Raw genomic sequence first — 13,198 nt, forward strand, 5'->3', positions numbered from 1 at the left:
ACAGAAAGGTTTCTTGTTTTCAAAATCTAGCCAAGTAAAATAGACAAATTCTGAAAAATAACTGTGGGGTTTGTATGGGTTGTGAAAAAGTGAATACCCTTGCTTTTTCTTGGACAAACATTGGAGTGGCCAATCACTAGCAAGGGGTGTTTGTCTTAAAAATGTGGACAGGAGCACATGTGAATTTGTTTGTCCTTGAAAAAGCAAGGGTACTCACTCTTTCACAACCCTAAAACCCAGACACAGTTATTTTCTGGATTTGTCTATTTCACTCGGCTAGATTTTGAAGACAAGAATTGACGTAACCTTTTTGTTGGATCTGTACCCAGCCAAGAGGCGAATTTACAAGTATATCTAACCGATACGACCAATAACACTTTTGTAGAGGTTACTTCCGAACATCGTCTATTCTAGCAGCACCCGTGTCATGTCGTAAACTTTATCTCACCATCAGATGCAGTTCTGGCAGCAAGGCGACAGAACAGACACGCTGCGCGAGTGGGACATCTCCCCGGAAGAGGCCATGGAGTCGAGAGTGGGGAACAGGTTCAACGCCACGGTGGAAGATTTGCTTCCCTACACCACTGTGGAGGTGACCGTCGCCGTCATGAACAACTACTACGTCTCCCCGCCCTCGGACGTCTACCGCTTCCAGACCGACCCTGGCTGTGAGTTGACCGCTTTTACCGTTTTGGTCAACGTGCTTATTTGTACAGTGAAACCTCCCTTTAAAGACAAAAAAACAAACAATACAAAATTAGAATCGAGCCTTAAAACAGAGGTCAATTTTCAGAGATTATGAATAGAAAATCTGACAAAGGTCTTACATGGGGGAGAAGACTTAAATTGGCGAACCTTGAAAGCAGGGTTCCACGGTTTTAGACAATGTAACTCTCAGATGATTGGCAGTTTTCAGATGCTTTAACCCCAGATTTTAAGTGAACAACAAGTTTGAGGAGCCGGATGTTGTATTCTTAAGTATTTACTCCCGTTTTTAACTGCAATATGCCACTTCCTTGTAATATTTCTTAAAGCACTTGTCTTAATATATATTTGCTTTGTTTAGTTCTGTATATCCACTGCACAAATATTTCTTTACTTCAATAATTTTGTTTGGCTTGTGTATGTTAGTATGTACTAATCAAATATGCGGGTTAGGGGGAGTCCCATATTGGTTGGGACGAGAAAGAATTTACCCGATGCTCCCCAGCATGTCGTAAGAGGCGACTAACAGATTCTGCTTCTCCTTTTACCCTTGTTAAGTGTTTCTTGTATAGAATATAGTCAATGTTTGTAAAGATTTTAGTCAAGCAGTATGTAAGAAATGTTACATCCTTTGTACTGGAAACTTGCATTCTCCCAGTAAGGTAATACATTGTACTACGTTGCAAGCCCCTGGAGCAAATTTTTGATTAGTGCTTTTGTGAACAAGAAACAATTGACAAGTGGCTCTATCCCATCTCCTCCCCCCCCCCCCCCCCTTTCCCCGTCGCGATATAACCTTCGTGGTTGAAAACGACGTTAAACACCAAATAAAGAAAGAATATGCACCATGTCTGCTACAGTGGAACCCTCCTTTTAAGATCTTCAAAAAATCTGATAAATTCAGGTTTGAAAAAGGAGTCTGAAAACGGGGGTACACTTAGAGAGGTTATGAACCGAAAATCTATAAAAAAAAAAATAAGGCCTTAAAAGGGGAGAGGTCTGAAATTGGGGGGGGGGGGGGGTGTGTGTTAAAAGGGGTGTTCGACGGGCGCTGTGGCGGGGTGGTAAGACGTCGGCCTCTTAATCGGAAGGTCGAGGGTTCGAATCCCGGCCGCGGCCGCCTATTTTTCCGATCTCCCAGGTCAACTTATGTGCAGACCTGCTAGTGACTTAATTATCCCCCTTTGTGTGTACACGCAAGCTCAAGACCAAGTGCGCACGGAAAAGATCCTGTAATACATGTCAGAGTTCGGTGGGTTATAGAAACACGAAAATACCCAGCATACTTCCTCCGAAAGCGGCGTATGGCTGCCTAAATGGCGGGGTAAAAACGGTCATACACGTAACATTCCACTCGTGCAAAAACACGAGTGTACGTGGGAGTCTAAGCCCATGAACTAAGAAGAAGAAGAAAAGGGGTGTTCCACTGTATGATAAGGCCAAAAAAATAATAGGTGTGGTTACGGTAACATAGCCAAAAAAATAGGGTAGGAAGGTAGGCAATCACTTTTTTTTTTCCTTTCTTTTTTTTCTAATGTGTTCAAATTAAACCTACTTGACAGGGAAATAAGAGTGCTACTCGAGCGCTGTCGCTTTCATTGCGTTTTCTGCACTCGTTTTTTTTTCTTTTTTTTTCTTTTTTTGACAAATGTAATAAAAAGTTATAGGGTCGGTCCCTAAAAATAGGGTAGGTCGGGTTACCGTAACCACACCTATTTTTTTTTAGGCCTAATTAACAAAGGTAAAACCTACCCAGCAGAGCATGTTCATTTTCAAAACTTCCTAGCTATTCCTAATCCTAGTCCATTATGTGACTGACACATCAATTCCAGCAAGCGATTACAAAATATGTTTGTTACAGCGCTAGCTATCATGGAAATCCCACAATTACTTGCGTGTCTGTATACTGCATAACCGACAAAATGCTGCAAAACAGATAAATTGGTGTTGCGGTACAGAATGCATGAAATTAGTTGATGAACTGGTGTTTCGACATGTGAGCCTCTTGTTTGTGCGTTTTTGTGTGTTTAATATATTATTTGTTTTTATTTTCATTTTTGTTGCTCGACTCCCTTGCTTGATCCCGTGACAGTTTGGCTTCAGCTTGTTCGTGAGCCACAATATTTCATCATATGCGTTCGTTTCATTTCCGCTGTTTTCATATCAAACATGAATTCATTTTCAATTTGTTGTTCTGCTGTAGTTGTGAGCTCTACCTTATTTCCTGTATTGTTTGCACCATGTAAAGAAAAGCTATGCCTTTTAACTCTAATGAACACTGTGTGTGTGTGTGTGTATGGTGTGTGTGCGCATGTGCTGTGCATGCGAGTGCAGGTGTGTGTGTGTGTTGTGTACTGTTAATGAATTGTAGGTGTATTAGTTTCCTCTGATAGATACCAACTTGCCTTACTTACAGATTTGTATAATTCTGTTTGTATTTTGTATGTTGTTTAAAATTATTTTTATTATTATGTATATTATTAATTTTTTATTTTAAGGCGCTCAGAATTATAGTAGGACTTGCATCGTATGATATTCTTATAGATAAATATATTAAGTATAATTAATATAAAAAAGATCCAAAAACAAAGAGACTGCCAACGTTCCAAAATTCATAATCAAAAATGTATAATTGACATAGTTATTATTATTTTTATTAATGTCAATATTATTCTCATGCAGTCCCAGGCCCAGTGGAGTTGTTCCGACCGATCAACATAGGCGACAATCACGTGAACCTAGAATGGAAGCCGCCAGAGGAGAACAGGGGGGACATTCTGGGCTACGACATTGGCTACCAAAGTGGTGAGCATGATTGTATTGCTTTCGTTATTCAGCTCTACTCTATGTTGGTGATTGTCAGTGTGGTTTTGTCAGGAGACCTGTTTTGGCAAGGGTGCTTCCATTTCCCTGAAAACGGAAAACGATGTTTGGTGATACGGAAATCCTGTTTTTCAAAAATGTTTGGGAGGGGGGGGGGGGGGGGGGGATTAATAACAGAACCCCCCAACTGGGCATTATCCCTGGACCCCACCAGCTGCCATGTAACTGTGAATACATGCAAATGAGCTACTATGCTGTCATACAGGAATCAAACACAACTCCAAATGTAGGTTCCCTCCACTGTATTATTCAGCTATGACAACATACACACAAATACACACAATCATAAACATAAATGTTAGGTATTCAAAAATCCGGTACTCACAGTTTTGTAGGCAAAAACAACTCGAGATTACAATCTCGTACACAATTGCACTAACAAAACTCTCTACCCTTCACTTAGTTAGAGAAATACACAAACAGGCACACGATATCTATTTTACGGGTATCGACTCAAAAAAACAGTTACAGTTCCTATTCCGGCAGACTTAAATCACCGTCTGCTCTGCCTACTAAACATTCCTTATATCTTAAGTAATTAAGATCTTGTAGACATATTTTAACTCTGTTCATACACAGAATTACACAGCGTCTATGGCCGTTCACTAGGAAATGTATTTAACTACTAATTCCTTCTACTGGCGACCTCGGTCTACTCAGTTTCTATCGCCCTGTGACCTCTATGGTCCAACTATACGGACAACCATAACCTTGCACTAGCTTCTCGAAATCCCGTCGAATCTCAGCTATGCGGGTCTATAGGCATGATACTTCGTCGGCTTCTCAGATCCTTCATACTGTCATCTTGTCGCTATCTTCCTTTCAGACCGGTTATATGACGCACTGCACAACATAAATAGCGGACATCTTGTCTTAGATATCTGTCTGCTATGTTTACAGTTTACAGTGTTAGTCGATTCACTTATGCGATAAACACTAGCGATATTCAAATGCTTATTCCGTTTACCTGTTAAGTGCTTTACTCGGGCTTCCTTTCTCCCGGTCGATTACTGTGACAACCCCTCTCTGTCCCCGGACAGTGGTTAAGTGTAACGATATCTTCGTTGCGATTTACAACGTCAACTCTCCTCGGTCAGTGAGCTGAGTTCACAGTCCGTGCAACACACTTCGCTATGTCACGCTATATCTCTGGTTAGCGCTTCTAAAAGCGTGGAGGATATCACTTTGCCTGTTAGTGTTATTCGTGATTTCCTTCACAGTAACCCATTTTCAGTTTTTTAAATGTTCTCAGCTGCACCCTTGTGATGGTCAGTGTTCTGCTGCGACGGGCATAGTGGCTAAGTGGATAATATGCCGGCCTCCAATGCGGAAAAATGCGGATTCGAATCCCAGCCACGCCTGGTGGGTTGAGGTCGGAGATTTTTCCTATCTCCCAGGTTACCTTATGTGCAGAACTGCTAGTGCCCTATCCACCTTCGTGTGTACATGCAAGCACAAGACCAAGTGTGCACAGAAAAGATCCTGTAATCCATGTCAGAGTTCGTAGGGTTATAGAAACACAAAAATACTCAGCATGCTTCCCCAGAAAGCGGCGTATGGCTGCCTGTATTTCAGGGTAAAAACTGCTTTATTTGTAATCACTTCTTCCATTTTGACTGTAATTCTCTGAATGTCTGTTTGTCTCTCTGTCTCTCTTTCTCTCTTTCTCTCTCTCTTTGCTTTCTTTTCTTGCATTCTGTTTTGTTTTGTCCACTGGTGTTTTGTGATTGATTGCTTTGATGTATGACAGTCTCTCTCTCTGTTAAACTGCTTGTTAACAGTGTCAACATTTAATTCTTTCAGTGATCGGACTGGATCTGGGCGAGGTGCAGGAGAGAGACCCTCAGATCAACGACGCCTACGCAACCACCGCCATGCTCAGCGGTCTGCTGATCAACACCAAATACCGCATCTACATCTGGGCTCGAACCACCAAGGGCCGCGGGGAGGGCTACTTCATCGAACTCATCACCTCCATGGCAGGAGGTATGATGCTTGCGTGACAGGGTGACGCAGTAGTCAGACAGAACTGTTGATACAGTGGAACCCCCCTTTTAAGACCTCCACAAATCGGAGAAAATGAGGTCTTGAAAAGGAGGGAGTCTCAAAATGGGGGTAAATTTACAAAGGTTATGAACAAGAAATCAGAAAACAGGGTCTTAAAAGGGAGGGAGTCTTAGAAGGGGAGTTCCACTGTAGAAAAATATGGCTTACAAAGTTATGCTACAGTGAAAACTGTCAAATACGGTCACTGGACTTAGCGGACACTCGCAGAATACGGACAGTCAGTCTCGGCACGGACTGCTTTACACTGTAAAACACCTGTACGTTACGGCCACCTCGGCATTACGGACGCGGACACGTATTTTGGGTCCATAATAAGTCATATACCTGCTAAATACGGACATCCACAGCAAACTGGGAAGTTCGATCGACGAAGAAGACGATAAATCGATCAGTTGATATTATTCGGTATCTGAGCAGCTCTCGCGAGACACGCTATTTGTTATGCTTTGAACATCGCGAGAACTTCGAACCTTGGCTTGTGCAGCTCGCACGAGATCGCTGTACCGCATGCTTTGCTATGCTCTGAAGTTTGCGAGAGATTACGAGAGCTTGGAATACCGATAGAGTCTATTCTTGGTGAGTGTTTTAAGTCGACGCATTTGATTGGCTGCTAGAGTTCCAAGGCAGCCAATCCAACGCGTGGAACGTGTTCGGCGGAACGGAAGTGAAAGTGTATGAGTGAATGTATCTTCTCTTCGAAAGAGTGATTCGTGTTTAACAAGATGGCAGCAAGAAATTCAAATTCAAGAAAAAGGAAGAAATGCGCTGACTTTAGAACAAAGGATAAATGTTGTCAAACAACTGGAAAGTGGGAAATCATGCCGAACGATTGCACAAGAGCTTGGGTGTGGGAGAACGCAGATTTCGAAAATCAGCGTCGATCGGGAAAAAATAATGAAGTTGTGGGAATCGGGAGACGGACGTGCTGACCAGAAATGGGTTTCGAAAAAGACAACCGAATACGAAGAGCTAAATTACACCGTGTTCGAGTGGTTTTCAACCAAACGTGCGAATCACATTGCCATCAATGGTCCACTCAGACAACGCTGGACAAATTCTTTCAAAAGCTGATGAGTGCAGAATGAAGTGAATGTGAATGTGTTGTATGAATGAGATCCAGTAACTTTTTAACAATTTAAATTTATACAGTTGATATGATAAAAAGCTTTTAAACTTGTTTTACAACAGTCAATATTAAATGTTTCTCTATTTAATCTAAACAGCTTCTGTTTTTCTTATAAATGTACATGTACATGTGCAGTACTCTCTCTCTCTCTCTCTCTCAACTTGACTTTGTCGCGTTTACTTGCACCTGTCTAATAAGGACACCTGCAGAATAAGGACACTTTTGTCTGGTCCCAAGGGTGTCCTTATTTGACAGGTTTTACTGTACTGTGATTACACATGGAGTTGATGATGGTGATGATTTGTCGCCTATCTTTGGTATCATGTGCCCCCTGTTCCCTTGGATGTTACCATGATGAAGGTTAGTCGCCGAAAAACGTAAAGTCAAAAAGTTGTTTTCTTTTTCGGTGTAGTGGCTTTTTATATAATTTTAAGAAATTAGTTTAAGATAAAAAAAATTCTGACTCAACACAACAAAAAGTCGGGATGTTGAGTGTGGGTATGTGACCAACTGAGTGGAGGGATTGTCCTATCCCATGTAAAAGCCTGACCATATCTGAGACAGTTGGGCGAACTGTTTTCATGAGGCTGAGTGGGTCTTTAAGTTTAAAGAATAATATTGCAGAAATGATGGGAGCGATGTTTGTTCACTACCAGAGCAGCTTAAAAATCCACTGCAGTGGAAGCACTGGCTCCTTATCTACCCCTGCCCAGCGTTTAATAATAGACCAGTGAATCCTTGTACATCTGCTGGTCTTCAGGGTTCGTACAGGTGCTTGAAATCCTTGAAAGTGCTTGAATTTTGAGGGGTCAGTTTTAAGGCCTTGATAGTGCTTAAAAAATTGGCAAGATCCTTGAAAGTCTTTAAAAACTATAATGCTGCAAACTGATTACACAACAACCACCCACAACAAACAATTGCAATGATTTATTATTTGATAACCTCAAAGAAAAAGTTGAACAGTAACCTACAGTCACTTTTGAGTCTGTCTGCTTCAAAACCATCGTCTGCTACGAAGCTGTCACCTTCGACAAAAATTAAATCATCAGTTTTTGAACATCCAATGATTCAAATCAGCGTGCGGAAAGGGGGTATAGTAACCAGCGAGTGTTTCATTGCGAGCTTTGAAGGTAAGAGGGAGCTTGATTTTATCTTCAGAAGGTCTTAAAAGTCCTTGAGAAGTCCTTGAATTTTAGAACGAACCCTGGGTCTTTCTCTTCATCATGATGGCAGTGATGACTAATGATTATTTTCTGTCCTCAGATCCTCAGGCTCCCAGGTTCACCATCACAGACGTGGGACAGCATCACATCAACGTGTCATGGTGGATCAACCCTTATGCCAGCTCTGGTACTGTTGTCTACGTCGAGTACCGCAAAGAGGGTGAGTTTGCAACTATGATACAATGCAAAACAGTACAATACAATACAATGTAATAGAATACAGTACAGTACAATGCAACACAACACAACACAGCACAGCATCACAACAAATTCACATCAAAGTGTCATGGTGGATTAATGCTTATGCCAGCCTACGGCTTATAGTGGTGTCTTGAAAGCAGAGTTACAACTAGTGATAAATATGCAAAGCAGAGTTACAACTAGTGATAAATATGCAAAGCAGAGTTACAACTAGTGATAAATATGCAAAGCAGAGTTACAACTAGTGATAAATATGCAAAGCAGAGTTACAACTACAGTGGTCGCCGGATAATATGACCACTTTGGGACCGGGATAAAATGGTCATAATAAGCGGCTGGTCATATTAACCGATGTTAGAGAAAACGACTTAAAAAAAATTGCAAAACGAAACATTTTTTTGTAATTAATAATTGTAAGAAAATGTAACTTGTTGGCAACAAACACAAAATTAAATATGTGTACTGTACATTGTAGCCATTATAGATGACGTCCGTTGAAAAGAAATTGAAATGGAATGAAAAGTAAATGGAAGAAACGGCATATACACGTCCAAATGTTCACTTAGGGGCCTGGAAAAAATCACGGATGTTGGTCTGTGTGTTGGTGCTAGACCAGAGGAGATCCTTCACTTCATTGTCAAAGGCTCCAAACTTCTCCATGTTGTAGCCGCGACTTTGAAGTCCAGAGAGAGAATAATGATCGCGACATTAGAGATCACTGAGCACTGATCACTGATCACTTTAGTTTCATTCACGAAAAAGAAAGAAAATATCGCACGCCTTTTTGCCTTTTTCAAAAAATCGTATGTATTTTTACCCCCGAGTGATTTCAAACTGAAAAAGATGTGAACTTGTTGTCATTTTCTCGAAACAATGTGGCCATATTAAGCGGCGTTGTGGTCATATTAAGCGGCTTTTTCTAATACATAACAAAGAAGGACAATTCCGGACCGGGTAAAATTGGTCATAATACGCGGCTGGTCATATTAACCGCGGTCATATTAACCGGCGACCACTGTAGTGATAAATATGCAAAGCAGAGTTACAACTAGTGATACATATGCAAAGCAGAGTTACAACTAGTGATAAATATGCAAAGCAGAGTTACAACTAGTGATAAATATGCAAAGCAGAGTTACAACTAGTGATAAATATGTCTTCTTCTTTTGCATTCGTGGGCTGTAACTCCCATATATATACTTGTGTTTGCATAACTGAATTTGTACATGTGTGATTATTTCCCTCCGCCATTTTGGCAGCCATTTCAGGGGGAAACCTTTCATGTCTGATCATTAGTACATTACTCTGTACTGACGTTGACATCTATTACAGATGCGGCAGAGTGATAAGGAAACTCGTGTTTTGCATTCATGAATTTTTGTGTGGGATCATTTCCCCTCCGCCATTTTGGCAGCCATACTCAATTTTAGGGGGAAACTTTTCATGTGTGATCCTTACTACATTACTGACCTTGTCATGTATTACAGATGCGGCTGAGTGGCTGAGAACGACGGACGAGGTCATCTCGAGCTGGAAAAACATCACCAACCTGGAATCTGGCGAGACGTACGACCTGCGTGTCGTCTCCACTAACGGGGGTGTGAGCAGAGCCTCACACATTGAGGAGGTCACCACTGATGGCGTCGGTAATTAATCTTGATTGACAATTTGTATGTACTTGTCTTTTAAGACTGACAAGGTTAATTGTTGCTTGAGAGCATCTCATGTCAAGGAGGTCACTAGGGATGGAGTTGGTAAGTAATCTTGGTTCAAATTTATGACGTTTGTCTGTTTAAATTCAGTTGTTGTTAGTTTTAAGACGAACGGGCCTTTCACATGGAGAAGGTTACCACAGACGAAGTAATGATCTTGACTGGAAATCAATGACTTTTGTAAGTTTGCTTATCTTTAGTATTTGTTAAGAATAAGAGAAAACCTTTCCTTTTAGCACAGATTGTTTCTATCTAAAGTTGCTTGGTTGTGAGGATGTTCATTTTGACTTCAGATGAACTGATGCTTGACAGGTAGTGTGATTAGTCTTTATAGATTATTTGTTGTTTTCTGTATGTGTGTGCGTGTGTGTGTGCAAGCATGTGTGCGCCTGTCTATCTGTCTGCATCTGTCTGTCTGTCTAAGTTTATCTGGCTAATTTCTGTCTGAGAAGAAGGATGCATATGGGTCCAGAGCAAAGGTGTGTGTATACATATTACCATTGAAAGTAGGGAACAAAAAAGTTTCGTCTCCCACCGTTCTACCATCTGTCTGTGCACCAGATGAAGTTTTATTCACACTATTCACCTTGTATTACAAAAAAACCATGGTTGATGACAAGATTTCACTCACACATGACCCATTCCATGTTGTTTCAGCGTTGGCATCAGCTCTGGTGGGCAACTGGGGCTGGTTCTTGGGAATGATGCTGGCCTTGCTCCTTTTCATTGGCCTCATCATTTTCTTCATCGTCATCTTCAAGCGTGGGAAGCGCTTCAAGCAGAAGGACTCGCCATCCAACTCCTACTACGGCGGGGACACTGGCTCATACTCGGGTACTTATGGTCATAGTAAGCTCTTCGTCCACTTACCTATCCTTATCGTTTCTCCGCTCTGACTTATATACCCTTCTCTATCGCCGTGCACTCTTTGATTTTTTGTTTTTTTATTTTGATGTACAGTGGAACTCCTTTTTAAGACCTTGAAAAAGCCGAGAAAATGAGGTTCTTAATGGAGGGAGCCTGATAATGGAGGTGAATTTACAGAGGTTTTGAACAGGAAAGCTGAAACGGATGGGGAGAAGTCTTAATTTGTTGGGGGGGGGGGGGGGGGGGGTCTTAAAAGGGGGTTCCACTACTGTAGTCGCATGCATGGGTGAACTTTTTTGTGATGGGGTGAAAATGGTCTGTTCCATGCATGATGGATGATGTTTATAAGGTTTGACCTGGTTAAATGTAAAGTTTTGTTAACGTAGCACTGGTCAACTTAAGCTTCGAGAAAAACAAAATGCACGTCACTGAATTTTGGACACTTTTTTGAGAAGTTTACGGCAAAGGCAAAATTAATTTATGTCTCCATCCACATGTGAAATGTTGAAAACAGACGCCCGCTCACACACACACACGCACACATACTCACACGCACACACACACACACACACACACATACACACACACACACACACACACACACACACACACACACACACACACACACACACATCAACTTGCAAAGTGTCAAAAGTTGTCTCTGTAATGGGGCTTTAAGTGTATTCCAAAGTTCACCCATGTTAATGATGGCTACTTTAAAAAAAAAGTTTTTACATAGTTCACATTTTGAGTGGTTTTACATTATATGTAGCTGCACTGCACTGATAATCATAAACATTTAGCATAAAATCATAAAATGCTAGCTGACAAGAATAGCCCTCAAAACTGCTTATTGTATCATGCATATTAAATGCTTAATAATGTCATCAAATTAATTAAACTTGGCAGCATGAGGTTGTAACCTAATTAGGATGATATGAATCATGGTTGTGCTTGAATAATACTAACTGAATCATATCATTAGGGTTATTAGCAGCTGGTATTGGTATCAGTTATCAATTTGCTGTGAAGTAGATGCTAGGCCCCCATTTTATTGGGCTGAATTTTGTTGGATATTTTCAGATGTTATTATCATAGATTTGGAATCATTAGGTTTTTAGTGTTTTTTTCAATTCACAGTTTTAACTTATGTCCTTTATGTTATTGTTTATTTTGTTTATTGCTTTTGGTTTGTTTGGAATCGTTAGGGTTTTAGTTTTTTTTCAATTCGTACTTTTCATTCTTCTTTCTCTTTTGTTATTGTTTTATTTTTAGGTTTTTTCACCTTTTTTTTTAATGTTTGTCATCTTTTAATCCAAGCGGAGCGCGGGCAAAGCCCGCGCGTAGCGAGGTAGTTTTTTTTTTCATCTCCCAGCACTGAAAATTTTTTTGCCAAGTGGTGTCTGTCTGTGAACATTGTTCTAGAATTCATCTTTTAGCACAATATTAGCGACACTGTTTGGACAATTCTATTAAAATTAGGCGTACAAACTGATTTTGTTTCGGGGAATCCTCTCAGAGGATCAGAATTTTCATATAATATCATCGGAAGCTGTTACAACGGGAAAATGTGAAACTTTTGTCACTTTTTAACATGGAATTTCATCTTTGAGCGTTTCAAGCGGACTTTAATAAAATAGTTATTTGCGAATTAAGCAGCGGAAGACACTCACCGGTTCAACATGTGTATGGTCATTAAACCTCAAAACATTTCAGTAAGTGGTTTAGACAAACACCTCCGACATGTGAGGGTGACTGGTTTGTAGCTGAAGAGTTTTTTTCTAAAGTGTGTTCTAAATACAAATGACCTACTGGTAATGATGTAATGAGTTGTTCTAATCTTGTTCTTGGAACTCTTGCTGTTCCAAGCTTGTTCTTAGCAAGTCTTGGTGACGAGAACAAAGACTATCAATGAAATCTTTAGAAATAACCTCTGACAACGACGACGATGACGACGACGACGACGATAACAACAACAACAAATGACATCGACGACGACGACAACAATAACAACAACAACAACAACAACAACAAGAACAACAGAAACAGCAACACAACAACAACAACAATCACGACAACGAACATGACAACAACAACACCAACAACTACGACGACAACTACAACGACTGGGTTATGATGACATCACCAATGATTTAAAGGCCGTTAAAAAATCGTTAAATCCTATTTCTTCACTGATTCTTATGAAATTTTAAAGGTAGGTTTGTTGTCCCCAACTTATTTTCACTCCATACTTTTCCAGAAGAAAAACATAATTTTGGCAGTTAAAAACCGTTAAATTTCAATTCTTCACCGATATTTATGAAATTTTGTGGGTAGGTTCGTTGTCCCCAACTGATTTTCACTCTATACTTTTCCAGAAGAAAGACATAATTTTGGCAGTTAAAAAACGTTAA

The 13,198-nt window shown here is 40.5% G+C and overlaps 1 protein-coding gene across 2 annotated transcripts in view; it reads left to right on the plus strand.

Moving 5' to 3' along the window:
* LOC138964755 (neuroglian-like) overlaps positions 1–13,198 on the plus strand; it is a 57,322-nt gene that overhangs the window by 37,985 nt on the left and 6,139 nt on the right. Inside the window, exons 18-23 of one of the 2 annotated variants that reach the window (XM_070336800.1) lie at positions 455–668; positions 3,388–3,510; positions 5,392–5,574; positions 8,045–8,164; positions 9,693–9,851; positions 10,575–10,766. In XM_070336800.1, coding sequence (XP_070192901.1) covers positions 455–668; positions 3,388–3,510; positions 5,392–5,574; positions 8,045–8,164; positions 9,693–9,851; positions 10,575–10,766 — 991 coding nt within the window. The remainder of the gene's footprint in view (positions 1–454; positions 669–3,387; positions 3,511–5,391; positions 5,575–8,044; positions 8,165–9,692; positions 9,852–10,574; positions 10,767–13,198) is intronic. The other variant, XM_070336801.1, reaches the window with a different exon arrangement.

Source organism: Littorina saxatilis, linkage group LG4, assembly GCF_037325665.1.
Source record: "Littorina saxatilis isolate snail1 linkage group LG4, US_GU_Lsax_2.0, whole genome shotgun sequence".
Taxonomy (NCBI): domain Eukaryota; kingdom Metazoa; phylum Mollusca; class Gastropoda; order Littorinimorpha; family Littorinidae; genus Littorina; species Littorina saxatilis.